This window comes from Schizosaccharomyces japonicus (assembly GCF_000149845.2).
Source record: "Schizosaccharomyces japonicus yFS275 unplaced genomic scaffold supercont5.3, whole genome shotgun sequence".
Classification (NCBI taxonomy): domain Eukaryota; kingdom Fungi; phylum Ascomycota; class Schizosaccharomycetes; order Schizosaccharomycetales; family Schizosaccharomycetaceae; genus Schizosaccharomyces; species Schizosaccharomyces japonicus.
The window spans coordinates 2,349,198-2,376,255 of NW_011627862.1; the positions used below are offsets into that span (position 1 = coordinate 2,349,198).

Here is a 27,058-nt window from a genome sequence, read left to right on the forward strand (position 1 = left end):
ATTTAACACTATTAAACCTTAATTTTAAGGTGCTCGGTTAAACAAAGCTAAAACAATCGTGTTGGTAAAACAGAAAACAGATACATACATAAGAATCGGTAAATTATAATGAAGCTCTTATGCATAACCAGCAGCCACAATAATCATTTACGTGCATTCCCGTTTTATTGCTTAGCAAAAGATTAGTCTCCTAAAGCATGAAGAATAAAAAAATAAAAGAATAGAAGAAAAAAAAATAATGGAATGAAAACCAAAACAAAGAGCGCAAACTCAAAATCAACAATAAAAGAGAGAGAGTGGGAGATGCTGCAACAGAACTAGTCATCAGAGATTCTTAACACTTGAATCCATGTCGTTGCAAATGACTCTTCTTCATAACTCATTACTCGTCATCCTTTCCGTATCCAAAAGGATTTTGACTCTGCCATTTCCATGTGTCCTGGCAAAGTTGGTCAATGCTGCGGTGTGTCTTCCAACCCAATTCCTGGTTTGCACGGCCGGGGTTAGCAGTCAAGTTTACGACATCACCGTCACGACGAGCGACAACTTTGTATGGAAGGTTTCTTCCAACGGCCTTGGAGAAGGCGTTGAGCATTTGAAAAACGGTGGTTCCAGTGCCTGAACCAAGATTCCAAGCACGACAGTGCACCTCGTGAGCACGCAAATAACCCAAAGCAGCAACATGGGCCTCGGCCAAATCACAAACGTGGATGTAGTCACGAATGGGCGTTCCATCCACCGTCTCGTAGTCATCACCGAACACATTCAGATGCTCACGACGACCCACCGCAACTTGAGCAATGTAGGGAAGCAAGTTATTCGGAATTCCCAATGGATCTTCTCCGATAACACCGGATGGATGGGCACCCCCCGGATTAAAATAACGTAAAAGAGCAGAGTTCAACCGGGGCCAAGCAACGCTTTCGTCTTCGATAATATGCTCAATGAAGAGCTTTGTACGGCCATAAGGATTGGTGGCCTCACGAGGACACGACTCAGGAATGGGAATGGTGCCACCGGGACGTGTAGGGTCTCCGTAAACCGTGGCGGACGAGGAAAACACGAAGTTTCGAACGTCGTGTTTTTTCATACATTTTAGTAAATGAACAGTGCCCGTAATGTTGTTGTGATAATAGTCCAAAGGAATCTGGACAGATTCCCCGACTGCTTTTAATCCGGCAAAGTGGATGACACTGTTAATCTTGTGCTTTTGGAACACACCGTCCAGATCGTCAAGGTGTAACAAGTCGACCTTGTAGAATGCAACCGGCTTTCCAGTTAGTTTTTTTACACGACGAATCGACTCTTCCCGTGAGTTACAAAGGTTATCGACAACAACAACGTCGTAACCTTGTTCCAGCAAGACGACAACCTTTTTTTCGTTAGAGAGAAACTAGAAAACACTAAATTCCCACATACAGTATGAGAGCCGATGTAACCGGCACCTCCGGTTACCATCACACATTCGTTTTGTTGTTTCTAAGTGCCTGTTAGCCATGTACGTTGCCGTTTGTGTACCATTTTTGTGTTTTTAGTGTGCAATTGCTGCAGACTCAGTCGCGAAGCGTTTTGGCGAAGGGTAGAAGGCTGGTGGACATTTGCGAAATAAGGTTCGGATGATTTGCGGGGCATGAACCTAAATTGACGTAACGCATCCTCTCCTTTCCCAATACCGCTGCCTACGTAGACTCCCGTTTCCTGAAGAATTACGGATGTAAACAGCTATTATAACATCATTTGTGTGTTTTACCTTTTACAGGAGTTGTATTATGCAAGTGTTTCGTTTTTTTCCGGCCGAAAAGCTCATTTGTTTGCGAATATTGTGTATTAACAAGTTAACGGACCATTGCCTTGCGGGAAGCTGCTAGACGGTATACTACCGTGTACATATCATAATTTTTCTCCTTCGTCATGGATAGTCCCGCTCGTTCTGCTCGGTTTGCGCGAAGTCGACGCTCTTCTTCCAGCAGCTTGGAAAGCGAGACAATACTAGAGGCTGAACAAATCTATCAACAGCTGTCGCGCGAGAATGACTTTTACGCTTCGAGTCAGCGTCAGTCTGCCGCCTCCTCACCAAAAAATAGTGTTCAGAACTTTCCGTCTGAACCTATAACATCGCCAGAAAGAAAACCTTGGAAGTTCGACGGCACATCTCAGCACAGAAGTGCCGCGGATACTGCACCTGCTCAACGTACATACCCTGCTGAGAGTACGGCACTCGATGAGCGAGTCCCACACTCACCATTCCAAGTTTCCGTTGATGAAATTCAGCCTTCCACCCGTCCTTCTAAGTACCGTCCTCAACGTCGTTCTCATGTCTCTCATTCTCGCTCTCGCTCTCACTCTTCCCATCCCTCCCCTCCCTCACCCTCTCTCTCCTCTCGTCTTTTGCATTTCTTATTTAGTTTAGTTTTTTATGTTCGACTGGCGTGTCGATGGTCTCTTTCATTGATCTCTGTTCTTCGTTACTTGTTCGTTCGGTTTAAGATCGTGTACTTTATTGTTTTTTTCGTCACTAGTTCGGCGTTTTGTTTTGCGTTTCGTGAGTACATGCTCTACCGCAAGCTTCATGTCTCTGGGCCTCATGACAGCGAAGAGTTGTACGTACGTTTGCAACAATTGGAACAGCGGTTGCTCGTATCACATCCAAACATGCAGTCGTTGCAACTCTTCTTCAATGAACTACAAAAACGAGAACAGTTTACGGAATTGAATTACAAACGTGCAGATACGCTGTTTTCTCGCCTTTCTTCCGGCCTATCTTCTCTTCGCACAAACCTTTCCAAGCTGCCACAGGTTGATGAGTCTATGCGGTTTGTCGGCTGGATTTCTGCTCAACTGGAAACGCTGTCGGAGACCGACCAACTGCTGGGTGGCATGCAGGAATACCACGATTCTCATGTTCTGCCTCAGTATAACGCATTGCAGCCTCAGATTGCAAGGCTCGCACTCGATGTTTCGGAGGCACATCATTCAATGCAGGCGCTAAAAAAGGCAAACGATGAATTGTCGAACGCGTTGGAATTATCTCAGAACAACCGTGAGACTTCAATTTCTCTCTCTGATCTAGATTCCTTGGAAGAGGGTTTTCAGCGGATCAAGTCTATGGACGTAAACGAAGTAATGCCAGAGGTAGACAAACTCATTTCCAATTTTGCGCAGAAACTAGTTGCAGAAGCAACACCTGATCGAAAGTTGCTTGAATCTTTCTTGCAGGAAAACATTCAAGATCGGTTGGTCAACGATGTTAAGCGATCGACCACATACGCCTTTCTTCAAAAACCAGACGTAGAGACTTTGTTTCAACGTTTTTGGAAAGCTCGATCTAAACAAATTGACATTAGCTTATCACAAGCACCTATCCGCACTCAACAGGAGCTGCTTGAAGTATATCATCGATTACTAAAAGAACAATTGTTTAATCAAAGCGCAGAGTCCATCCTTGCTCCGGACTACGCACTAAAAACCATGGGTACCCGAATTGATTATTCGTTAACCCATCCAAAACCTCCGATCTCCGCCATACTAAAGCACCAACTTGGTCTCTTCTCAAACGGCATTCCTGAGCACTTGCTGACCAAAAGTGCACTAACGTACTGGTGTTTTCCAACTCAAAAAACCTCGAGAGTTGCTATATCCTTTCCCCGACCCGTTCCCGTTACTCGTCTTACCTTGTTCTATTCCCAAAAGAAGCCGTTGAAATCTCAAGTTACCCTTAAAGTTTATGGAGTCTTTCCTGATCTTCAGAAGTCCTCCCGCACAGTGCGATTGTTGCAGGGAATTAACACTCAACTCCATACAACAGGAGACTGACGGCTCATTTGTGTTGGCGACGGACGAGCAGCAACAAAAGAACTATACGGCTCTAGTTTTTGAGCGTTTCGTGGAAGAAGGTGAAGACGACATGACTAATTCAGCACTTAGCGGAGTAACTAATGGAGCGTCTAATCCTTTCTGTTTATATCACATAGGCATTTACGCCTGATAGATTACTGTAAATATTCTTTATAAGAAAAGTGTCGCACACCGCATTCTTTGAGAGCATTAAATTAAGATTTATTAAAGTTATTGTAGTACTAATTATGTCTGTAACTGGAACAACGGCTGTAGCGAAACACACATTCAATCCTTGAACAGTTGGACGAACCTAATAAGGCTGACAACCCCGCTGCGACTACCACCAGCGATACAAGAAGACTTATTACTAAGGATAAAAAAGAATCGAGACTCGCCGTGGCAATCGTTTTGCCAAACTACTCCGGTTGGCTACGGCATCAGCACCAAAGACCCCAATGGCTTAGTTCACTGCCTACTTGCTGGATATTGCTAATGGACACGCAATTGCCAAGCATGAACTACCATAATTTAACCATTATATTTCAACCAACCAGTGGTGTTGGTGTTTTCTGTTTTCAGCGTGCCTTGCGTCAGCACTGACCAAAAAACCCCAAGTCGTCCGTCATATGTAAACAACAGACAAGGATAAGGCCAGTACCAGACGAACAAACCATTCCTTAACATCATGTCAAAACAAGAACAAAATTTCCCACCGATAACGCCTCACGGGTAAGAATTTGACATAAAACAGACGCCAACGAAGAAACCATAGCTAATTACTCTGCAGTTCTCTCATTCTTGCCTGGCAAATTAAGGACAAAAAAGTTCTCGTGGTCGGAGGAGGATTTATTGCTGCAGGACGTGTTCTTCATGCACTAGATGCAGATGCCTTGGTAACAGTCGTCTGTCCTGAAAAAGGATTAAACGACGAAGTTCGTTGGCGTGTACAAAATAAAGAGGTCGTGTGGAAAGACAAAACTTTCACAGACGATGATTTGGAAGAGGACACAGCTATGGTTTTCACTGCCATTGATGACCCTGAGGCTTCCTCCCACATTTGCAAACTGTGCAGAAGCAAACGTATTCCCGTAATGTTGCCGATGTGCGTCAAGAATGCGACTTTTACTTCGGCTCAGAGGTTCGAGATGGTATGAACAACTTTGTCAAGCCAAAGCACACTTACTAATGCGCCTAGGTCCTTTGCAAATCATGGTAAGCACAAATGGAAACGGACCAAAGCTGGCAAACCTGATTAAGCAGCGAATTAAAGCGTCAATTCCAGACAATTGCGGATTAGCACTCCAGAAAGTAGGTCAATTACGTAGCCTGTTGCGTTCAAAGTTTCCCGATCCCAACTTGTCAAAAAAACGCATGCGTTGGATGAAATGTGTCAGCGAACACTGGTCATTTGACGAAATCGCATCCTTGGATGAAGACATGATGCAAGAACTCGTTGAAAACTTTCCCAACTTTGTCCCCACCTTTTCGATTCTAACTCATGCCGAAGACAAGCAGCAACCGATGCTTCAAAATATCATTTGGTATGGCACCCTCGTGGCCGGCGTGCTTTTCGCTGCAAGCCGATTCTTAACACCAAGATCCAACTAGACACATTCATAGCAAACTCTGCACGCATTCTCCCAAATGGAACGAATACCTTAGATAACAGACTTCTTTACCAACAATATTTTAGATTGCTGCCCATAACCATTATCATAAAATGCATTAGAATGATAATGAACACATAATGAAAACAATACAGACGAGCATGTGCCAGATCTGTTCGTAAGCGCGCACGAGGAACACTAATCTTCACTTCCAGCAAAACTAGAGAATCCCCTAAATGACTCTTGTTCGGTCTTTGAAAGAATTGAATTAACCGGCGTCAACACTGGCCGTTCCCGTGTAAATTCCACATCAAAGTTGTTGATATCATAAGCACCAGTTGTTCTTGGTTTATACGTTGGCTCGATTTGCTTTTTGAAGATCATGTCCCAGTCAACTCCACGGAAGAAAGGATGCTCCATGACATCCAAAGCATCGCGTGGACCTCCACCTAAACGTTTGTCGATGTCGCGGGTAAGTAGTTTCTGCATAATGTCCACGGCTTCACCCGGCATGTGAATGGGGAACATGGGTTCATCATTCAAAATAGCCTCAAAGATTTCCTCTTCGTCATCTCCCTTAAACGGAGATTGTCCGAGTATCATTTGATAGAGAAGGACACCAAAAGCCCACCAGTCTACAGCACGATTGTATTGCTGATCGAGTAGAATTTCTGGCGCCATGAATTCCGGTGTACCACAGAAGGTGCTGGTAAACTTTCCTTCAGTCATATTCTCCTTACACAAACCATAGTCTGCAATTTTAATATGACCGTCCGAACACAAAAGAATATTATCCAGTTTCAAGTCACGATAGATAATGTGGTTTTCGTGGAAGTATTTCAATCCCAAACAAACTTCGGCAGCATAGAATTGAGCACGCTTAAGACTGAATTGCTCCCGCTGGATGTGAAGCATAAGATCACCACCGTCAATATACTCCATAACAAAGTACACACGTGTTCCAGTTTGAAAGCTGGCAAACAAGTTTAGGAGGAAAGGATGCTTTTCCTTATTAGCGGTCATGAAGACACGTTTTTCCGACTTTAAGCTTTCCAATTCATTATTCTTCAAAATTGAGTCCTTCTTCAAAACCTTAATTGCATACAAACGCTTGTTATGCTTGTACTCGGCGAGCATAACCTTACCAAAGTTACCTTTACCAAGCACAGCCAAGAAGGTGAAATCGTCCAGACCAATACGGGGCTTTCCCTTTTTCGAAGCAATAGAGCTCGGAGAACTACACTGCTTTACGTCAGGAACTTCAGGCTTCAACAGGGTTTCAGCAATGGAAGGAGATGGCGAATGTGCAGGGATAGCTGGTCTTGGAGGAGGAGGTGCTTCTGGGAGCGACCCAGCAAGTTGCTGAGTTGCAAACAGTAAGCCCTGTGATATAGACGGTACACCGCCTGATTTTTTGCGGAACGAAAACGGAGTAGGTGACTTGATTTCCGGAGCCGCAGGCTTGGATACGCTTGCAGCACTTTTCATGACTCTCGATGTCAGCAGCTTTGTAGAGCGAATCTCGTTCAAGATGTGATTTGCCATATCATTGGACATTCCACATAAGTCTGGAATCAAACGAGAACAACGAATGTGACAAGTGATACCACATTCCTTACACTTGTAGCAATCCTTTTTCAAGAATGATATGAAATAACCGCAATGGCTACACCAGTTGGCACTGAAAGAATTATATGGCTCGAAGCGATGGGGAATATGATGCTTTAAACTTTCTCCGCCTTCGGGAGGGGCAGTAACAGAATGTGTCTTGGCAATACAACGGTTGATGGTTTTCATGAGACATCTTCTGTGACACGTATAACTACATTCAGCACACTGCAGACCGGAACCATCTTTCAAAAAGTCGGCGCAAACGGCACACCGCATAATTTGGTAGAATTGTCGCAGGACAAATGAATGTCCCAAGAAGTCCGAGATAACTTCTTCCTTGTTTTGACGAATGGCACCTTGGCGACCCAAACCATTATCAGAAATAACCTTGCTGTTTGGTACTTTCTTCGTGAACTCCAACGAAACACAGATTTGTCCAGCAGGTTCAAGTGATAACCAAACTTGCGACAGCAACTTTCTTGTTTTGTCCCCACCGGGAGCAGCTCCGGCATTAGACGCAACGTCTGTGGATACAGAGGCGTTCGTAGTCCGCGACGAAGAGTGTTTGAGTGGAAGCATGTCCGAATCGTTCATTTTCCAGTCAATTTCCGACAACTCCTGTAAGTTTCGCTTGCGTCTCGAATCATCCAAAATTAAAGCTGAGGGAACCCACAGCAAAGCAATAGGCAAACTTTTGTCCGGCTTTCTATCATAAACGACAACTTCGCATTCACGAGCTTTGTTCATTTCGAACACAAATGCTTCGTTCCAAGTGTCATGTTGGACGGTTCTTGACTTGCAGACAACTCGATTATCAACAACAATATTTAAAAATGTGTCGTGTGCGCCATGACTCTGCTCATTCGCATCTGTGTGATCAACGTTTTTAATGGCATGAATGGTTAACTTTACAGTACCGGTCAGAGGCTTGAACAAATTCTTTGCTATACTTGTCTCCGAAGCAGTCGAGTTGGGTTCATCAGACGGAATGTACAGTTCTTTGTACCGTTTCAATGCTGACTTCAATAATCTTGTTTTCTGAAGAATCTCTTCACGTTGGGCCGCTGCCTCTTCGTAATTTTTGCTTTCTTTTGAATAGAGGTTCACAATTTTGTCCACGCCAGCAAGACATTGTTCCTCGACAACAAGACGCATCTGGATAAACTTCATTTTCGTCATAATTATTTCCTCGTTCAACGGGGCCTTGCTAAGCAGGATATCGAATGCGGACTTTCCGTTTACAACCTTAGAACTCATTGAGGATGAAGACACACTCTTCTCATCGAAAGCTTTTTGAATACCGCGAAGCGATGGGGCATTTTTTTCAATCATTAAAGAATTAAGACGGTTCGTTAAATAGTCAATGTTACTAGAGGCCTCGCGTATTTTGTGCTCCAGTCTCTGTTTAACTTCTGAGTTACCAGTGGAATCAACCATGGCCTTTGCTCCTTGAATGAGAGACTTTTCTCTGTCTATTTTCTTTTGGACATCGTCAATGGCAGCTTCAATACTATACATCGCGACTAAATTTAGCAATGCTTAGGATAAAGAGAATTACAGGCAGAAACTGGCGATGAAAGCAAGTGATCACGAAAAAGCCGAGTATACGAAGGTAAAGAACGAGTTTTTGGAATCAAGATGTCCTAACAACAACACAGCACCTTTCTAGATTCTTATAGGTTAATGAATCCAAACTGTAATCAAAAAGGAAATGCTGTGCGATGAACAACCGTGAGAAATGAATGCTGTAGTTCGAAAACAACGAAGAAAGGCCGAAAAGCCTATTGTTTCGAATAAAATGCAATACAGAAAGTTGAACCGTAGCTTGCAAGATACAGCACAAACCAAACCGGAAATTCTGATGCAGAGTTGGTTACGTTGTTTGCTTCGTACGCAGTAACCCCCCCGAACATTCTCACCCAAAATTTAGGTTCGGTTAAGCGCCACGCGAGAAGAATAAGAAACATCGTTTAATGCATATACACCTTCAAAGTTAAAACCGAATACACAGAACTGCGTGGTTGTTAACTGTTCACAGAATGCAGCTAAAATTCATGTTTATTGTTGCATCGTCTTTGATGCTACATAACGCCGGTTGGTCTGTCTCCGTTTGGCCACTTCCAACCACAAATACTGAGTCTAAGCCGTTACAGAATCCTCCAGTTGAAGAATAACAAGATGGTTTATCACTACAAGAATAACAGCAGCAACCATCACAATCAGAACTTCTACAAGTATCAGCGTAAGTCTCGTGCCGCGACCATAATAGTGCCGTTACACTCGACTAACCTAATTAGTGGCTGATTTCCAAGCATCTTTTGATAAAGCACGGACGTTTGATGCGGAAGACGATCTCGCTTTTTGTCCTTCCCTTACTGAAGACGAGGTATGTACTCGTTTATGCCGAAACACTTCGTTTCCTGGTTAGTTTCCGCGATTTGCTCCTAACACGCGTTTAGATTCGCACTATTTACCAGTCAACAAACGTGTCGCCGGTTAGTAGCTCGCCCTCGATGTCTCCTTCGACACCCCATGTATATTTAAAGGGAAATCTCGGATTGCAGTACATGAACTATAACTATCAAAAGGGATCCGGCACCCACTTCAACAACAACAACGTTACTTCTGGTGTTGTTCGTCCTCGAAAGAATGCTGGAATTCCCATTGTTGATCCTGTTACTGGCAATCCTACCATCGTTCCCAATACCGTAAGCAACAAACAGCAACTCTGGTAGGTCAGATCTCCCGGAAGAGAATCGTACCTGCGTGCATTGTCGGCAGTATGAGTATACACCCTGTTGTATATGTTGTGTAATCCATACTGCCTTCTATTGCGAGTAGAATATTCGTTGGAACGACTGTTTGTGCTTTGACTGTACATTATCCCTTTTCACCCTTTATTTTATCTTTGAAGTTCTTGGTTTTTTCGTGGTTTCCTGGTCCTCCACTCCGCATGCACACGTTTTATGACCTTTATGTTTTCCTACGTTCACGTCTTCTTGTTTTGTTCTTTATTCTTATGTTTGAGCGACATTGATTGCCGTCGAGCATGCGCGTTAACACCTATATGATGACAAGTTTTGCAGCTTGAGCTACTTTTGGGGTTTTGCCTTCTGTGACTTTGAGACCTGCATCTTTTGTGCCATATTCCTTTTTAGCACAAATCGGTATTTCTATTTCCTGTTCCTTCGGTGTTTACCACATCTACTTTCCGTATGGTACACTCTCTTTCTCCTTGGCCTGGTGTTGTTATTTTTCTTCGTTCTTTCTTCTTGCATTTGCTTTCCGCACACCATACGTTAGACATTTGATTTGTTTTCGGCTTGTTCCTTGGTTCGTGAGCTTGCCGCGACATGACTTTTTTGTATTGACTAATAACCGTTGGCTTGCTCTTGCTGTTTGTCCTGCGACTTCACGTAACTTGACTCTGAACAGATTGTGTGAGAGTGCTGAGGAGAAACTTCAAGAGCAAAAGTCTCGACGGTTATGCAATCGTCCATTGCTATAAACCATTTTTGTTTAACAATTCTATTAATATTCAAATTCAAACACTTTTCTTTTCCGTAATTTCGTTTTTTGGTCTTGATGCCCAAGGTGTCAAAAAAGAACTGTCCGGAAGGGTGTACAAACTGGCTGAATTTCGCTATACGATTATGGAGGTCGGATGAGTGAAGAATGATGATCTAGCTTACTGAAAGAATTGGTGTAACGACTTCTTTTCGTCAGCATTCAAGTTTTGTTGAACAATGTCTCGGAAGTTGTGTGCATTAACGGCCCAACCCTGTTTGAAAAAGTCTGCCAAATACGTCTAAAAATTGTGTCAGTTAAAAGTTTGTAGAGCAAATTATGAAACCGGTAGGCTAATAATACCTGCAAGTCAAGATCCAAAATAATTTCCGTGTCATTAGAATCCTCCTCTATAGCATTTCCATCTTCGGCAAAAGCTTTCAAAGCTAAATGGCATGTCAGTAAGAAAAACAATAATAACAATCTGTGTGTTGCTCATACTCTCAAAATCAATATCTGCAGTGCCGTCCTCCCAATCATCTGCTCCATCGTCGGAAACTTCTTCAACAGCCAGATCCTTCTTCTCCAGTGATTGGTACTCTTGAGCTAAAAGTTGTACAATTTTAACAGCAGCTGACACAGCACTAAATTGTTCTGGATCTGTGAGTTATGTTTAGTAAAATGACCACAAGACGCGCACTATTAAACGACTTACGCTTCTTGGATTGAGAACGTGTTATGATACGGCTAGATTGTGAAACAAGCAAGTCTCCTTTCACCTGGATTTGATCCAGCATTGGTTGCTGAACACAGAAAACCTTAGCCAAAGCAGTTGCACTGGAATTTGTTAGAAAGCGTGGAAGGGACAAAAACTGTTGATTACGTACATAAAAGCAATATTCTTAAATCCACTGAACACAGAGAAGTTGTCGCACCAAACTCTCATGAGGATTTCGAGTGCAGTTCCATTAGCCGTTTGCATAGATGTCAAAAAGTTGACCATTCCTTCAGGGTCACGATGGATCAACTTTGCAAACACATAGATGATGCTCTAAATTTTAGGTCATTAGTATCATTTCAAATACTGCTTTTAGACGTACTTGGATAAACCTGGGTTGCTCTGCCCGAGACAAACGGTTGATACATGCAAGCAAAAGCGTCTCCATGTTAAGGGAGCTGCCTGCTTTATCGATGACTTGAACTACAATGGCACCAACTGAAACGCAAGCCGAATCATTTAAATTTGTGCACAAGAGCTTTTCCAAAATGGACAACACAATTTGCATGCCAGAAATTCCGTCTTTTTGTGCAGCGGAAACTTGAGCGGCATCCTTCTTAAGCAATTGCAGCATGGTTTCTTGAGAAAGCTGAACGACTTCATTGTCATCAATATGAGCCGTAATCATTTGTTCTAAGATGGGAAGTACCGTTATACAAAAGTTGGCCGGGAGAGGAGATGGTCCACCTCTAATCAAAGACAGCAAAAGTGCGCTACCAACATCGACTAGAAGTTCATCGTCGCTTTGAAGAAGCTGACCAACCTCGGGAAACGCAACGGAACATATTTGTTCGTAGTTGTTTGAAGCGCTGGTCAATTCCTCAAAAGTGTCTTCCAAAACTCCCAACACATAGGGATCTCCTGGACTTTTGGTGACGATTGAGAAAAGCATTGAAATTACAGGGATGTCAGTAGCCAATATAGCCTCGTAGTTTAACTTCAAAACAGCTGCCAAACATTCTACAAGAAGAATAAATACTTCGTCTGCCGCCTCCGTAAAAAACGGGATAATCGCCTGAACCAGGCCTGTTTGATACTGCTCCAAGCTTGGATCAGAAGAAGAAGAGCAAATTCGTTCCACTGTTTTTATGGCCGAAAACTTAACTAAGATGGATACATTAGGAGCAGTAAGTATGCCAATACAGACATTCAACAACTGGCCACAAGAAGGAAGTACTTCAGAGAAATGACCAAGCATAAGGACGATACGGGATGTGAGAAGGACGTGATCATTAGAACCTTGTAAGTGTGCTGTAAGAACATTAAACAGAGGATCTAAACCTTCATTCATTGAATCATCAGAATTAGCGTCAACGACACCACACGCATACAAAAGAGCTTCTTGAAGCTTCCAATCAACGTTTGCTTTAGAAAGAAGGTCGGCAGACGTTTCTCGTAAAAACTTTTGAATGGGCAATGAGGAATGCTCTTCCATAGAGCTTAAAACATCAACCGCAGCACCACGGACAGATTCATTAATCCAGTCAAATGTAAGTTCAATAGCAAGGTACTCATTCACATCATCTTCATAGACCTCAATGTCATGCTCGGACAAACGAGCGTACTGCAGTAATGTTTGGATACAAGTGAGATTGCCAGAAGACGCACCGTTTTGGAAGAACTGTTGAACAGCCTTGTTCTGGAAGGAGATACTGATGAACTGTAATAATTCAATGAGGTACTGAGACTCATAACCCGGCGCGAATTGTGAGTCTTCAATATCGTTGTTTTTCCCATCCAAGGCAATAGTGTATACGGGCAGTACACCGACGAGCATCCCCCATGCACCTTCAACGAAATGAAGCAAATAGGGAGTCAAACGTTTGGGGTACAGCTCACGAAGTGTTTTTAAGACTGAAGCAATCTTTCCTTTCAGAGCGAATAAACCTGCTCTTTCAGGCGACAAAACCTGCTCACCCGGATTTAATAAAGGTAATTGCATTTTTAGAAGTAACAACTCCATCCATGGAGGAAGCAGTTCACTCAAAAAAGTCTGTATAAGTTCAGGTTTGGCTTCCTGATACATTTCACTAAGTTCCAAGCATGAACCGAAAGCGGTGACAGCACGGACCTGAGTCTTTGCAACTTCATCAATGTTACTATCGAGTTTCAACAAGTTGAACAAGCGAGTAGCAATTTGAGGTGCGATAGCAAAAAACTGCTCCTCCATTAAACTTTCGTTCAAAAGCTCGTTGAGTACATCTAATGAAGAATGAATTAATGAGTTGTTCCCGCTGTCCATAAATTCAAGGATAATTGGTAAGATCGAAGGCCATTCATCAGGAAAGTCTACTGTTGCAATCCGAGCAATAGTATAAGCCAATGCCTTAACCAAGAGCGAGTTGTCCGTAGACTTTAAAAGATGAATGAGCCCATTACGGACTTGATTTTTAATTTGTTCATCCGGAGCAGGTCCTTGAAATTGTTCAAATAGAATTGACCAATGACGCAAAACGTATTGTTGAAGAAGCAAAATGGCAGCCTAAAACACGTGGTTAGTATCAAACTTTCACAACCGTTTAACAAGACAAATAAACAGCTTATGATCTTGTTGTCCTCTGTTTTCACTATCATCCTACCTGGCGAAGAGGAACTTCCGCATCGGAGCCAGCAGCTTCCAGTAATTGAAGAGGAAACTCTAGTTTGAAGAGTTAGTTTTTGGACTTCTGATACAGTCGTAATGTATTGAATATACAGTAGAATCCCGCTAGTTCTTGATAATGTTGTAGAACCGACACAGATGCCCGTCTCCACGCCGTTCCAGCTACACATCCGCAACGTACCTGGTGTGTTCTCGAGTTTCTTAATCTCCAATTCTACCTGGAGGCGTTCATTGGGGTCCACAGACTGAGTTGATCGCAATAGACCAAGCATAGTTCGAGAAGCGAAAGGCAAGCTGTCTTCCTTCCTCTCAACGATCCACCTGTAGGACTGATCGACACTAAGTCACTAAGTGTCGCGCTTAGATATAACTACATGTTACTTTAACAGGCTGTTAAACCATTTTAATACATTATCGTGATCTAAAGTTGGCTTTTATGATCTGATAAACAAATCGCTTAGATAACCACCATGTTTTCATGAACGAAGATTACTTACCTCTGTTTAGAGCACGCGCTCACAGGGAATAAAGAGACGCGAGCAGGAGACGGGACAAACACAGAAGCTAGGAAAGTTGGAGCTACATTGACAAACCATAACGAGGTTAACTAGTTGTTATTTTTATGCTCGATTTAGACGAACTAATTGAGAGAATCCAAAAGAAGGAGCTCATAGCCGAGGTCGTAATTGCAACACTATGCTCACTTGCCAAAGAGACTCTCGTCCAGGAGAGTAACACGGTCCAGCTTTCGACTCCAATAACAGTCGTTGGAGACATTCATGGGTTAGTAGCATTGCTTAGCATGGTGCAACATAACCAATAATCATAAGAACATTGTTATGCTGACAAGAGCGATCGTCACGCTAACAATTACACAGACAATTTGATGACTTGCTAGAGATTTTCAAAATCGGCGGCCCCTGCCCATACACCAATTATCTCTTTTTAGGTAAGAAGACAGCCATAGTGCGAAGTAAGCCGTGAGTGGATTGTTTTGACCCATGCAGATATAAAGAACAAAACAAGATTACAGTTCAATCTGTTCCTCCTCATGGCTTTTCTTTCAACCGAGTAATTCTAACTGAAGTAGGAGATTATGTCGACAGAGGCTTCTACAGTGTTGAAACAATTCTTCTTTTGATATGTTTAAAGCTCCGGTATCCTCAACGAATGACCTTGCTTCGAGGAAATCATGAGTCGAGAGGAGTCACGCAAACATATGGCTTCTATGCGGAATGTGTTAGGAAGTACGGAAATGCAAACGTTTGGCGTCACCTAACGGAGCTTTTTGACTACCTCACGCTTTCAGCAGTGATAGACGGCCGCCTTTTTTGCGTCCATGGAGGACTTTCACCAAGTATTCAACACGTAGATCAGATTCTTGTCATGAACCGGTTCCGCGAATTTCCACATGAGGGTCCTATGGCAGATTTAATGTGGTCGGATCCGGACCCCAGCATTCAAGAGTTCGCACTATCTCCTCGAGGAGCCGGCTATTCGTTCGGCGAACGCATAGTGGACAAATTTTTACATTCAAATAAGCTTGATCACATTTTGAGAGCACATCAGTTGTGCAGTGAGGGCTATCAAGTCCTTTTTGACGACAAATTGTCAACCATCTGGTCTGCACCAAACTACTGTTATCGATGTGCCAACTTGGCTAGCATCTTGCAGATTGAAACAGACCAAAGCCGGTTTTTTAATGTTTTTGATGCCGCTCCAAACCAACCGACTTTGGGTGAAATACTCAAATACCAACAGAGTATGGCTAGCAGTGTAAGTAGTGGCAGCTTGCACAAACTTTTACAGTTTGGCGTTCAATGCGATATTACAACAACTAACATGCATGTAGCAAAGTATCGCCGAGTATTTTTTGTAATTTGACCTGTTCAAAAGACAGGTTCGTATCTGTTCATATCCGTAACCTATACCCATTTTCTATGAGTCTTGCCATTTCAACGTTCCCATGAGAAGAGCATTGTTAGGAAACCGATGCTGAACCGGAGACAACACTGTCAACCGGTTCTTCGTATCGTCAACATCCGACACAAACACATAACCCAAAATGCATGAATCTAAAATAAGGTGCTCATCTTCGTCTGCACTCACACTGGACACGGCAAGAATGGAGTTTTGTAAAATGGTCATTGAGTCTGTGTGAATACGTTCCAAATGATTGTCTTGCATGAAATGGCCGCCAAGACCATCGCCAGAGTCTCCGTTTTCAACGGCAGCAGCGCTTGTACCGTCTTCTTCACCGTCACCACCCATTCCCAAGGGCAATACACTCGAACGCATTAGGTGGGCAGATGCTTCCAAAACACGGTACACAACCACCTCCTGTGCATCCAAAACAATAGACAGTGGTGATAAGGGCATGCGATAGTCACCATAAAAGTATTGCTTTACACAAGCTGCTTGCCAATGCTGGATCCACTCTGAACTGCGGTCAACACAGCCGCCACTTTTGGGTATTTTGAGCACCTTTAACCAGTGCGCATCGTTGTACTTGCGTTTTATAGCGCTGTAAAGACGCTCAGATCCAAGAACAAGACAAACGTTGACACGGAAGTCTGTCAGAATGGAATGTAGAATGTTGTAGCCCTTTTCAGAGTCCACCATGCCGGGTGTGTCGATGAGGAGGCCAGAGCGACGAGCATCATCGTTTTGTGACATACGGGAAGCAACTGTGATGGCAAGCCGTGACACGCAATTTTTGTAGAGCTTTGGATTATCCAATGCTTCGTCAAGACCGTAGCTGTAAACGAGGGGTGACTTTGCCTGAATCTGTGTTGGTCCTGTTGCCATACTCGAACCAAAACCGTCAGCATCCTGGATATCCAGCATGGTCGCTAAATGGAAGGCAGAGAATGAGCCAGGCAGGGCAAGCATAGATTGGGTTGGACTGAGATTGACACAGATGGGATGGTAAAATTGTTTGAGTGCATAGGCCTCAAGCGTTTTAAGCAGAGAGGTTTTCCCGGCATCTTTAGGACCAACGATGCAAACCCGCGGACCTAAAGAAGCCTCCGAATCTGGTGTAGCAGAAGAAAACTCGGCTTGTTTCCGTAACCCGTTCAAAGCGAAATGCAAGTTAAGGTAAGTAAGCATAGGTGTCTCTTCGGCAATATACTCGACCAATGGTTCTCCATCAAGCTGTAGAACACATCCATGCCACGTAAAAATAGCGGCTTTTTGGTAACGAAATTTGTAAGGAGGACCAACTGCCAGCTCAGTGCCGAAACATTCAGCAGTGCCGGAAAGCAGCTAAATTACAAAACTAGTCAGTAAAATGCTTCAGCAAAACAACAACCCCAGGATGGGTATTTACCTTTATTTCAATTTCCGGTTCATCGACTTCAAACCGCCATTCACACTCCTTGGCTATGGTAATTTCCCTCATTCGCGGAACGCGTTTGTGTACGTGTGCTCGGTGGGCAATTAATTGCTGTCCATGCTGATGTTGCAGTTTATGGTGGTGGAAAAATGGTGGTGACAAATAACGTTTTTAAAGTTTCGGTAACCCATGAAAGGGTCCTAATGAGTGTCGCAAAATTAAATCTACGCCATTCAAACGTCATACAAATGTTCGCTACCCCGTGGTATACTACCGGCACTCAAAACAGAGGCGACTGCGATGGCGGCTGAGCCGCCATCGGTATTCTGGCGTTGGTTCATTTCTGTTTCCTCTTTGACAATTAGCTGTTGTAAACACTAACTTCACAGGCTACTCCCAGATTTTCGTACTTTGTTTAGCAATGTCTATTAAGATTGATATACAGTTCCGCTTCAGAGGTTAACGTAGCGGAAATGACTCAAAGGATTACGCCGCAGTGATCGTATAGTGACGACATTGTTGTGTCATGCGGCTTTTAAAGTGGCCCAGTTTGCCACCAATTCATCTATATAAACAGTTGACCACGCAACAACCCACACGGAACACGTGTTTTAATTGACAACATCCCGTTACAATACATTTACATAATGTCTGAGAAGCAAACTTGTGACTGCAAGGGGGACGCGAAGCTTTGCAAATGCGCAGTCGACAAATGTGCGTGCAAGCAGGGTAACTCTTGTCGGGCTGAGAAAACCGATTCGCACGATTCCGACGGCAAATGAATCTCCGCAGATCCCCGGATTCTGAACAATAAGCTTCCGAGGGTCGACCCTCAAAGCGAAGATAGCTCTGATCCTCGCTCGTTAAATTCGCCGGAACCCTCTATCTATCGGGTTAGGCCTCCCTTCCGACTATGATTGGCCGCCATCTGGGCCCTTTGATGTTAAATAATAAAATTTAAGTTTACTCGGTATACACTAAAGCGGTTTAGTACACTCGTGTAAAGGGGTCTATTCGTACGTAACTGTAGTATTCATTTCTTCACATGGTTTGTGATACCGTCCGACATAACGCTTCCGCGGCGACACGCTGAGATCGCGTGGAAATTGGATTTCGCGGGGTGATCGGCTCCTGAGAGTGGGGGCAGTGAGTCGCCGCTTTTGCATCGACAACCGAGAGTTGATTGGTGGAGGGCTCAGTTGTGTCAAGTTTTGCATTTGAACTAGCAGGACGAGGTTCCAGGCGCAGACATTCGCATTCGTTAATAAATAAAGTTCCGCTCGTACCTTATTTCTGTAAGCGACGGCATAGCGTGTCAGTGACATCACGTCTTCGAGAAGTATTTAATACACACGCTTGCGCTCTGGTTGTTAGTTAATCCAAGCGAAGTCCGTCGTTGCTTCAATAGCTTCAGTAGTTTCGAAAAAATGGAGCCAATGACCGCAATCGGTTAAGTGATGAAACCGATCACAAGGAATCCCTAGGGTTCGTATGAGAGAAGTCAGAAAGGTCTCCGCATGTCATGCCTAGTACTCTTCCTCCTGACGAAGCTTCGGCCAGCAAGTCTGCTTAGTGTCGCAGCAGTCTTAGCATATGGCAGGCGTGTCCAATCGCTGAAACGGGTTTGATGCCACCTATTCAGACGTCATCACACTCGCTAAACTGCTGCTGGTCCCATTCGCTTTCGATCACCCCGTGCATGTGACGTCTAATCATCGCCGGAGATCATTCCTGACAACGTGAGACAACGTCACTCAGCCTTTTAACCCCACGCGTCCCCGCTTTAATTGATGCAGTGCTATTCGTCAGCGCTCGGCTTCGTGTTAGGTTCTTTGTTCGCAGCCATTTGGGAGGCGTATGGAATCTGATCGATGGTTATGACGTTACTCGTTCCCAAAAGAAGCACACCATAGCTCCATAGGCAAAAAAGCCGCTACTCCTTGGCTCCTTAGTTACGCGAGATCTGCTTGCAGCACACGTTTTTTTTCTCCGCAGAGAAACATCGGTTTCTATTTCTTCGTGGTTTTCGTATGCTTGCGGTGCCTTTCTCACCGGGAACTCGACTAACGATCCAATCGTTTTTTCTGAGTAATCAGCTGGTCTAGCACGGTTGAACGGGACCCGCGTTTTCTTTTGGTTGATCACTCGCTATCTCGGCTCGTTACACTGCGTTAGGTACTGGCGTCAAATATCGCCTTTTCTCGGAGCGGTCGCTAGGCTAAGGCACTTGCGAATTTAGCTAAAGTTGACTACTTCTCTTCAAATACCGCCTGCGTCCATGCAGGGCCGAATTGCTGAAGCTTGTACGAAGTGAGTATCTGATCCCCAAGGCCTCACCGGCGTTTGCATCTTTTCTCAGTGCCGACAGAGTACACGCTCATTTAAGTAAGCGTGCTAACGAATAGCCCGTTTTTCGTTCAAATTCTGATTGAACTTGCTGTAGCAGCTGCAGGCTACTACTGCTTTGACCACTGTTGCTGCTGACTGTCTTCAGCGTCTGTCTACATTTTCATGCGTCATCATTCTGCTTCGTTTGTATCTCTTGGTCCGTCTTTATCTCATTCTTTTCAGCGTATTTCTTGCTGCTCCTCCTTCTCTGGATATTGCCAAGCAACAAAGCCTTCTTTGTTCGTGACATCGTTTCCCCACTCTTTCATCGGACTGGCAACCGAATCCCTTCGACTATAGTCAGTCCTTTCTTTGTTTGATCCTTTTAGTCCCTTGCGTTGCTTTAGGAAAATTGCAGCCACGTATTCTCGTTTGTTTGTGCCTTGTGTGAAATACATAGACAAAAGTGACAGTATTTTCCTCGCACACAAAGGGCCTTGTGTGCTGCCAAATTTGCTATTGTTTTTTTTTGTTCCTTTAATACAAAGCGGATACGTATATAACTTGACGAGCTGTGCGTTTGCACTCGCCTTTTTCCCTTAATTACCTGTCTATTTTTTGTTCGGGTTCCCACGTACACGAGCGTACAGAAGCATTCCCTTCCTTTCTCGCCTCGCTTGCGTATATTCGCTACTCAATTTCTCTGTAAACGTACCTCCACACGTTTGCACCCTCTTCCTCTGTTGGTTTCTACTTTTTCATTGCCCCGGTCTTCTTTTTGTGTGTTTATTTTTCAAGCGGTCGCTTTCTGTTCAATAACCAAAAATGATGAAGATACGGCGTTCCTGGAAGGGGAACAATCGCCTCGTGGAAAAAGATCCTTTGGCCATTGAGCCTCCTAAAAAGGTTATCCGCGCCCTTTACGACTACCGGGCACGAGGTTCAGAAGAACTTTCCTTTTCAAAAGGTGATTTCTTTCATGTCATTGGACGTGAAGAAGATCAAGCCTGGTATGAAGTGTGCAATCCCGCAGTTGGTGCTCGTGGATATGTTCCCGTCAAGTATTTTGAAGAACTCGGGAAGACAGTCAACAACAGAGACAGTGATACCGTCTCTGCCATCGACTTTCCGGCAACAAGTCCTACTTCCAATGAAGCCACCTCTCCTTCAGGACATCGTCTTCAGCCATTGTTCGGAGTTGTATTGTACGACTTTTCAGCTGAAAGACCCGACGAGCTTACAGCGAAGGCTGGTGAAGCCATAATTGTTATTGCTCGTTCTAACCATGAATGGCTCGTCGCCAAACCCATTGGTCGTCTTGGCGGCCCAGGCTTGATTCCGATTTCGTATGTGGAATTGCGCGACATGAAAACTGGTGCTGTTCTTACAGACCAGGAAGGCAACGAGGCTAGTGTTGCCTCCCTTGTACCTCTAGTTGATGAGTGGAAACAAGCAGCCTCTAGCTACAAAAAGAGTAGTATTCCGTTGGGTCGTTTTGAAGATGATGACAGTGTGTCCTCAGCACCCGAAACGCCAACGAACATGACGAATTCCTCTGGTCACACATCGAGCGCCAGTAATGCTTTGCGTGAAAGTACCGAACTTGCATGCAATGACCGTTTGAGTACTGCCAGTAGTTGTGATCGGTCGTCCCGTCTTACTCGGGATTCGCGTATATCCCTTTCGAACGAACCTACAGTGTCAGGTGCCACTGTCGAATCGTTTGTTCATGCCAAGACTCAATACTGGTATCTGCTGCGTGCGGTAATGGACAATGGACAGCACCGCAACCTTTGTCGGTATTATGAAGACTTCTACAATCTGCAGCTCGCTTTGCTGGAGGCTTTCCCCGATGAAGCCGGACGCAGCGGTTCCAAGCGGGTTATTCCATACATGCCTGGTCCTGTCGACGAGGTGGACGATGTTGTTTCTGAACAACGTGCACTCGATTTGGACGTTTATGTGAAAGAGTTGTGTCGGTTGCCTGCTAATATATTATCGAGTTGGTTTGTTCGCCGGTTCTTCTTCCTCGAGCCCGGTGATGTCGGCGCTGATTATGCAACAAGCGTCGTTCCCAAGGTAGTCGCTAGACCCTTTATTACATATAACAACCAGTCACCTCCGTCACCTACTCGATTGAACACAGCTACAGGATCGCGTTCTAGTGCCAACGGGTCTATAAAGGTTAAGGTTCGTGCTGGCGAAGACTTGTTCGCATTTCGTTTGTCGAGTGGATGCTCGTATGACGACTTCTGTGATCGTCTTCGTAGGAAATTGGATCGCGATTGGACTACACTCCATTACCAGAAAGATAAAAATGAGCTGATGCCTTTGCAGAACGATCTTCAATTCCAGCTTGCGTGCACGTTAATAAATCCTTTGCTTGTGATTGTTGACGGCTTCATTTCGGAATAAGCGGTTTGCTTGTTTCATGAAATTCCCTCAATCTGTTTTATTCTAAAAGACTTGCCCAGAATAGGTTAAACGGCTTTGTCTTGAATATGCGCATTGAATATTCCCCTCCCTCTACTATTTATTGCTACTGGGTGTTCTCCATATAAAGTGTTGGTTGACACAACCAACGTCTTCGATTCAAGTTCTGGTTCCTTGATGGTCCATCAGCGTATACCACCGACACGGTAGGCGTGTGTATCTTCGTCAATGAAGGAAGGGGCTGGATTTGCTTTTGCTCTCTTTTGTCCAAAAAGTTGGATAAACCACACAATCACTCAAAGATGTTCTCACGTCGCACTGCTCTACCAGCGGATCGTTAAACCCGGGGGAATGAGTGAGCGTGTGATTGACGATGATCATGATGACGATTCACGCTAAACTGCTCCTATCGTTTTCCCTCCTTCCATCTATCTTTGTTCTCTTCTTTTTTGGCGTTTTATATAAACCTCTTTTTCCGTCCATTGTATTACGACCAACCTATGTGTGATTGAAAGACGTGACAATTCCCTGCGACAACGTATTATTCCCTCCAACTTAGTTCTTTTTCACTTTAGTTTTTTCGGTTCATTAATTTTAAAACATTACAATCATAAACATTATTCATTAACGTAATTTAGAGTAAAACTGAAGCACACGGGACTTTCTAAAACCAAAAACGAAACACGGATGAACGAGTGGAGCTGTCTAGGAGGCAAGCTCAGCAATGCGTTTTAAGATGAGCGATGCGCCCTCAGCGTCCAACCAAACATTGTGTCCCGCATTGGAAGCAATGTCCCACATCGTATGTTGGGTAAGCTTGCTAAGTCCGCGCTGATCAGCAGCCCAGCGCTTAAGACGCTTTATGTTTTTGCCGGATGAGATAACAGCGACGGGCAAGTCCTTTGGAAGTACCGAGGTGGCTGCTCGGAGTTCGTGAAGCGAGAACAAAGGACCCGTCAAAGACTCTTCCATCTTGTTCTTGATCCAGCGATCATTAATATAAGTAGCCTCACCAGCAATGCGGTCCAACCGACTCTTTCCGGTAAACAGCCAATACCACATGCGGCCCAGGCCAAGAGGTGAAAACACACCACGAACACCGACCCAGAACCGGTGAAGCATGCGGCCTGAATCTTTCAGTGTGTTTTCGTAGCCACTGTCAATTAAGACGAGACCCTTTACATCGTTAACGTGTCTCGCGGCAAAGATAGTCGAGTATACACCACCGACGCCATGCGCGACAACGACGTAGGGTCCGGGAACGTGAGCCTGCTCAAGAACCTCACTGAGAATGTCGGTCACCATGCCGGCAGACACAGGAGTTCCAACGTTGTCGGACCAACCCATTCCGGGGCGGTCCCAAACGCAGACACGAGTATCCTCAGGAACGTAAGACAAGTCGCCCAGGTTGTATCTGTCATCGAGAGGGACTGCCGAAGGGTTCCGGGAACCGTCTTTGTTTTGAGGGCCTTGCAATTGCATTAACCAGGCCTTAAGGGGGTGGACAGAGTACTCGCCGCCCTCAAGAAGAATTGTGGGGTAGTTGCTGGACTGATTGCCGAAACACTGCATGTGAATACGCGCCGAGTAGTCAGCAACGCTGTACAAGTGCCCTGGGACAGGAACCGCCGAGTCGTACCAGCGCAGCAACAAGCTCAGCGAAAGGAGGATGGTCACGACAGAAACAATGGCAGAACCCAGGGATGCAGCAGTCCAGTGAGACCACAAGCGCCAGGACCACCATCTAGGGCGCTCGCTCGAAAGTGCCTCATCGTAGTAACCGCTGTTCTTCATGAGCAAGAAATCAGCAGCAATGGCCCACAGAGCAACGATCAAAGCCCAGCTGCACCATAGGATTCCGCGCCATCCCTCGGTGTGACGGTAGGTGCCTGAGACCATCATGACAACCACGTCGACGGCCAGTAACACTGCAACGACCCTCTGCGTAAACCTCTCAGCAACAGAGGGTTCATACGAAGAAAGGAGCTGCAACAAAAGAATGCCCATGGAGAGCAAGTTGAAGCCGAGGGGCAGGAAACCAGGGGAGCGTGGGGTCAGCACCGGAATAGAGACGAATAAATTAACAACAAGTAGAATGTACACGATTAGTGTGATGGCCAACAACGTGAACGAGACACTGCGAATCCAGCGGAACAAGGGAGACTTGTCGTCATCACGGGTTGTTCCATCTGCACGGATGCCCAAGTATCTTGGGAGCAGCGAAGTACGCTCGTCCACTGGACTCTGAGTAGGAGAAACAGAAGCCATTACAGATATTATAATTAAGGGGAGAGAAAATGATCACTCTTGTAGATGTACAAGTGCGTAACGAACACGTGGAATGTTCTTAGCGTCAAAGCAATTGTTGAGAGACGCACGATCTTTTTTTCAAAACTCACACGACCAGTCTGGGTGAGTAAAGAGGAATGATGAATTAGTGAAAAGCCAAACCGAATGGCAAATTAAGACGGTAATTAAAATTAAAACTTTAGTGGAAAGAAGTGGGTGGATGATGTATTATGCGTGTGGATGAAAAGCCGGGAAAGGTATCCCAGTATAATCAAACAAACAGGCACTTTATAACTGTTGCCGGCCCTCAGGAAGAGCAGCCCATTTATGCAACCTGAGTCGCCTGAATGAAGTAGGTGTGTCGTCGGAGATGGCCTCGCATACCGCCCGTTGCCCGTGGCGAAGTTACATGGAAATGACCTGGCAACGCATCATGAATGCCGAGTTCGGGCTACTACATGGTTACGACAGCCTGCGTCGCGCGCGACAGCCGGAGCAATTTCTCGCTCTTATAACCTCAGGTAAACATTACAGAAAACTGACGTCATTTTAGCTGTTTTTGCACTTTAGCAGAATTAAGCTCAAGGTTATGGCCCCTTACCGACAGGGTGCGGAGACTGAGGAACGTGATTGGTGCCAAAAAAAGAAAGCCGTTCTAGAAGTTCACATGGCACACGATATTCTGTAAAAGTGACATCAGTTCTCGCGCGACTTTCGGAAAAAGAAACTAAGCGTCGCTTCCTTTGTAAGGTTTCTCGTTACGAAAACACGAGATAAAAGCTAGACGACAGAAGCTCATCGAATCACATCCTAGCCAGAGCCACCACCAACGAACCTACAACCACTCACTGAAGGATAACGGTAAGAAATGACATTGAGTCAGAGATCTTGCAACGACGCTAGCACTATGAGAGCCTGGTTAGCCTAAGGAGTCGCTCGGACACCCAGTACATGTGGGTGGTTGACGTATGGGAGCTGATGCTTGTTCCCTGCAGCAGCAGCTATCCCCAGACACTTCGGTGTAGAGTGTTGAATGGCATGCGCATCCACATGTGCACCCCACCAAAAACCTTCACCAGCCCGCACGAGGACACTCGGACGGCTCCCGTTTTCGCTTTTGCCCCACATACCCCACTCATCCCACTTGTGCTCTTCGTCTCTCGGCTGCTGCTCGCTCCGTCGCCTGTTAGTCGAAAGCCCGTTTCGCTCCCGGCTCTCGTTAGTTCTCGTGCTCGTTACGAGAGTCGTTGCCACACAAACGCCTTCCTCGGGAAGCGTCGTTGCGATGACCACCACCAGACTGTCTGCTAACCACCGCCATTTGCAGGATCTTTTTGCGCGAACCCAACGCTGCTTCTCGTAACGATGTCCCCTGACGAATTGGAGTACTCAAATCTGTTACCAATAGCAAATGTTGCTCGCATAATGAAGTCAGCGCTCCCTGAGAACGCCAAAATTTCAAAGGTAAAGTAACCGGGCAGAAAAGCCATGAGATTTCTGAACCCCAGGAGGGGAGGAAAAGCTTATGGCCATCAACTCGAAACGAGCCAATGCTGACGATGATAGGAAGCTAAAGACTGTGTTCAAGACTGCGTGAGTGAGTTTATTTCGTTTATCACTAGTGAAGGTACGCCTCGCCGGACAGATTGACGCAGAGGGGAAGCAGAGCTGGGCATCGAGGACGGCAAGTGATAGAGCAGGCTGAGAGGTGGTGTCTGTTGTTTGTTGTTGTTGTTGTTGTTTTATCGTTGACGGTAGTGCTTCAAACACTGACGACACCGACGACATTGACGATTCGTTCTCACTAGTTGGTGCCTCCCCTAGCTCAGCAGACCCTACTGCGTCTTCTTCGTTCATCTGTCGTTGTGTTCGCATTCGCATCCTCGCTAACTTAACTCAGCATCGGATCAATGCACTCAAGAAAAACGCAAGACGATTACTGGTGAGGATGTGTTGTTGGCTATGTCTACACTTGGCTTCGAAAACTACGCGGAGGTGCTTAAAATCTTTCTCACGAAGTATCGAGAACTGCAGCAGCAGTCTCGTCTTGCCGACTCCAAAGAGAGCCGCAAGAAGCCCCGGACAGAGGGACCCTAAGGAATAGACGGGGGCGGTTGTGAGCAAGCTACGGACGGTGACAGGAGAGATGCGGCCACCGTTCTAATTCTCTCCATCTCTAGTCTTCTTGCTCCTCCTCCACCTTGTCTCCCGCTCCTTGTGTCATTCTCGTCCGTCTCTTCTTGGTCCTTCGGGTGGTACCTTCTCGTCTTCATTGACTGCCTTGCTTCACCCCCGCGTTCCCCCACCGCCCCACCTTGCCTGCATGATCGACGTGCAGATCACATACGCGGGACAGCTGTTCTCTGATACGCTCTGAAGGTCGATCCCGTTGCAATGAGCTTTCCCCGTTGTACCTGTCCGTGTACTTTATCAACCATCCCCCGTTTCGTTTTTGTGTGCGTTCAGACGGTTTGTGTAGTTCTTTCTCTTTTATAGTTCCCCGTAGCGCTGTTGACGACAGCTGCACCGCAAGTTGTCTCCGGCACAGTCGTTTGCTTTTAACCTTGTTTTTATATAAAGTCGCAGCGCGGCGAGTGTTTTTTTCGTTTGACTATCTTGTTTCCCGCGCCATTTTGTATTCCTCCGTCCCTGTCCCATTCCGTCCGTCCGTCCCGTCCGTCTTCGCCTCGTGCGACAAGCTCTCTTCCTTCGCATGTCCCGTCTGGCCC

General features: G+C 45.2%; 12 protein-coding genes across 12 annotated transcripts; 7 read left to right on the forward strand and 5 right to left on the reverse strand.

Moving 5' to 3' along the window:
• Positions 1-98: 98 nt before the first annotated feature.
• SJAG_01784 (UDP-glucose 4-epimerase Gal10) lies at positions 99-1,632 on the reverse strand (the record flags this gene model as incomplete). Its single annotated transcript, XM_002172988.2, has 3 exons — positions 99-1,372; positions 1,420-1,479; positions 1,519-1,632. The coding sequence occupies 3 exons, from the start codon at positions 1,630-1,632 to the stop codon at positions 383-385; spliced, it is 1,164 nt and encodes a 387-aa protein (XP_002173024.1). The 3' UTR covers positions 99-382.
• Positions 1,633-1,656: 24 nt separating this feature from the next.
• On the forward strand, positions 1,657-4,097 carry SJAG_01785 (hypothetical protein). The gene has a single exon (XM_002172989.2). The coding sequence runs from the start codon at positions 1,912-1,914 to the stop codon at positions 3,811-3,813; it is 1,902 nt and encodes a 633-aa protein (XP_002173025.1). The 5' UTR covers positions 1,657-1,911; the 3' UTR covers positions 3,814-4,097.
• SJAG_01787 (AGC/PKC protein kinase Pck1) lies at positions 4,067-8,980 on the reverse strand. The gene has a single exon (XM_002172991.2). The coding sequence runs from the start codon at positions 8,571-8,573 to the stop codon at positions 5,643-5,645; it is 2,931 nt and encodes a 976-aa protein (XP_002173027.1). The 5' UTR covers positions 8,574-8,980; the 3' UTR covers positions 4,067-5,642.
• Positions 4,523-5,445, forward strand: SJAG_01786 (siroheme synthase; the record flags this gene model as incomplete). Its single annotated transcript, XM_002172990.1, has 4 exons — positions 4,523-4,566; positions 4,625-4,853; positions 4,910-4,985; positions 5,033-5,445. 4 exons carry the CDS (start codon positions 4,523-4,525, stop codon positions 5,443-5,445), a joined length of 762 nt encoding a protein of 253 aa, XP_002173026.1.
• On the forward strand, positions 8,946-10,642 carry SJAG_01788 (fungal protein). The gene is made up of 3 exons (XM_002172992.2): positions 8,946-9,297; positions 9,353-9,441; positions 9,515-10,642. The coding sequence occupies exons 1-3, from the start codon at positions 9,234-9,236 to the stop codon at positions 9,788-9,790; spliced, it is 429 nt and encodes a 142-aa protein (XP_002173028.1). The 5' UTR covers positions 8,946-9,233; the 3' UTR covers positions 9,791-10,642.
• Positions 10,601-14,245, reverse strand: SJAG_01789 (karyopherin Kap14). The gene is made up of 8 exons (XM_002172993.2): positions 14,124-14,245; positions 13,920-13,978; positions 11,663-13,822; positions 11,450-11,613; positions 11,278-11,399; positions 11,064-11,222; positions 10,926-11,008; positions 10,601-10,863 (listed from the first exon to the last, which is right to left on the reverse strand). The coding sequence occupies exons 1-8, from the start codon at positions 14,212-14,214 to the stop codon at positions 10,744-10,746; spliced, it is 2,958 nt and encodes a 985-aa protein (XP_002173029.1). The 5' UTR covers positions 14,215-14,245; the 3' UTR covers positions 10,601-10,743.
• Positions 14,246-14,450: 205 nt separating this feature from the next.
• SJAG_01790 (protein phosphatase type 2A) lies at positions 14,451-17,570 on the forward strand. Its single transcript, XM_002172994.2, has 4 exons — positions 14,451-14,725; positions 14,821-14,891; positions 15,033-15,718; positions 15,795-17,570. Exons 1-4 carry the CDS (start codon positions 14,565-14,567, stop codon positions 15,819-15,821), a joined length of 945 nt encoding a protein of 314 aa, XP_002173030.2. The 5' UTR covers positions 14,451-14,564; the 3' UTR covers positions 15,822-17,570.
• Positions 14,506-17,431, reverse strand: SJAG_01791 (mRNA cleavage and polyadenylation specificity factor complex subunit). Its single transcript, XM_002172995.2, has 2 exons — positions 17,274-17,431; positions 14,506-17,209 (listed from the first exon to the last, which is right to left on the reverse strand). Exons 1-2 carry the CDS (start codon positions 17,343-17,345, stop codon positions 15,881-15,883), a joined length of 1,401 nt encoding a protein of 466 aa, XP_002173031.1. The 5' UTR covers positions 17,346-17,431; the 3' UTR covers positions 14,506-15,880.
• A 1,062-nt stretch (positions 17,571-18,632) lies between the features above and the next one.
• SJAG_01794 (hypothetical protein) lies at positions 18,633-22,686 on the forward strand. Its single transcript, XM_002172996.2, has one exon. The coding sequence runs from the start codon at positions 20,433-20,435 to the stop codon at positions 22,020-22,022; it is 1,590 nt and encodes a 529-aa protein (XP_002173032.1). The 5' UTR covers positions 18,633-20,432; the 3' UTR covers positions 22,023-22,686.
• SJAG_01795 (hydrolase) lies at positions 22,568-24,847 on the reverse strand. Its single transcript, XM_002172997.2, has one exon. The coding sequence runs from the start codon at positions 24,306-24,308 to the stop codon at positions 22,746-22,748; it is 1,563 nt and encodes a 520-aa protein (XP_002173033.1). The 5' UTR covers positions 24,309-24,847; the 3' UTR covers positions 22,568-22,745.
• A 433-nt stretch (positions 24,848-25,280) lies between these two features.
• On the forward strand, positions 25,281-25,640 carry SJAG_05246 (hypothetical protein; the record flags this gene model as incomplete). The annotated part of the gene is made up of 1 exon (XM_002172998.1): positions 25,281-25,640. One exon carries the CDS (start codon positions 25,281-25,283, stop codon positions 25,638-25,640), a length of 360 nt encoding a protein of 119 aa, XP_002173034.1.
• Positions 25,641-25,694: 54 nt separating this feature from the next.
• Positions 25,695-26,426, forward strand: SJAG_05247 (CCAAT-binding factor complex subunit Php3; the record flags this gene model as incomplete). The annotated part of the gene is made up of 3 exons (XM_002172999.1): positions 25,695-25,793; positions 25,896-25,956; positions 26,230-26,426. The coding sequence occupies 3 exons, from the start codon at positions 25,695-25,697 to the stop codon at positions 26,424-26,426; spliced, it is 357 nt and encodes a 118-aa protein (XP_002173035.1).
• Between the last annotated feature and the right edge of the window lie 632 nt (positions 26,427-27,058).

Bases quoted from the DNA above. Each gene is read 5' to 3' on its own strand.
- SJAG_01785 (XM_002172989.2), top strand. From the start codon at position 1,912: ATGGATAGTCCCGCTCGTTCTGCTCGGTTTGCGCGAAGTCGACGCTCT.
- SJAG_01787 (XM_002172991.2), bottom strand. From the start codon at position 8,573: ATGTATAGTATTGAAGCTGCCATTGACGATGTCCAAAAGAAAATAGAC.
- SJAG_01788 (XM_002172992.2), top strand. From the start codon at position 9,234: ATGGTTTATCACTACAAGAATAACAGCAGCAACCATCACAATCAGAAC. The intron at 9,298-9,352 runs GTAAGTCTCGTG...TAACCTAATTAG, and splicing joins GAACTTCTACAAGTATCAGC to TGGCTGATTTCCAAGCATCT. The intron at 9,442-9,514 runs GTATGTACTCGT...ACACGCGTTTAG, and splicing joins CTTCCCTTACTGAAGACGAG to ATTCGCACTATTTACCAGTC.
- SJAG_01789 (XM_002172993.2), bottom strand. From the start codon at position 14,214: ATGCTTGGTCTATTGCGATCAACTCAGTCTGTGGACCCCAATGAACGC. The intron at 13,979-14,123 runs GTACGTTGCGGA...TCTTCAAACTAG, and splicing joins GAAACTCGAGAACACACCAG to AGTTTCCTCTTCAATTACTG. The intron at 10,864-10,925 runs GTATTATTAGCC...CACAATTTTTAG, and splicing joins TTTTGGATCTTGACTTGCAG to ACGTATTTGGCAGACTTTTT.
- SJAG_01790 (XM_002172994.2), top strand. From the start codon at position 14,565: ATGCTCGATTTAGACGAACTAATTGAGAGAATCCAAAAGAAGGAGCTC. The intron at 14,726-14,820 runs GTTAGTAGCATT...ACAATTACACAG, and splicing joins GTCGTTGGAGACATTCATGG to ACAATTTGATGACTTGCTAG. The intron at 14,892-15,032 runs GTAAGAAGACAG...TAACTGAAGTAG, and splicing joins CACCAATTATCTCTTTTTAG to GAGATTATGTCGACAGAGGC.
- SJAG_01791 (XM_002172995.2), bottom strand. From the start codon at position 17,345: ATGAGGGAAATTACCATAGCCAAGGAGTGTGAATGGCGGTTTGAAGTC. The intron at 17,210-17,273 runs GTAAATACCCAT...TTTGTAATTTAG, and splicing joins AACCGGAAATTGAAATAAAG to CTGCTTTCCGGCACTGCTGA.
- SJAG_01794 (XM_002172996.2), top strand. From the start codon at position 20,433: ATGATGAAGATACGGCGTTCCTGGAAGGGGAACAATCGCCTCGTGGAA.
- SJAG_01795 (XM_002172997.2), bottom strand. From the start codon at position 24,308: ATGGCTTCTGTTTCTCCTACTCAGAGTCCAGTGGACGAGCGTACTTCG.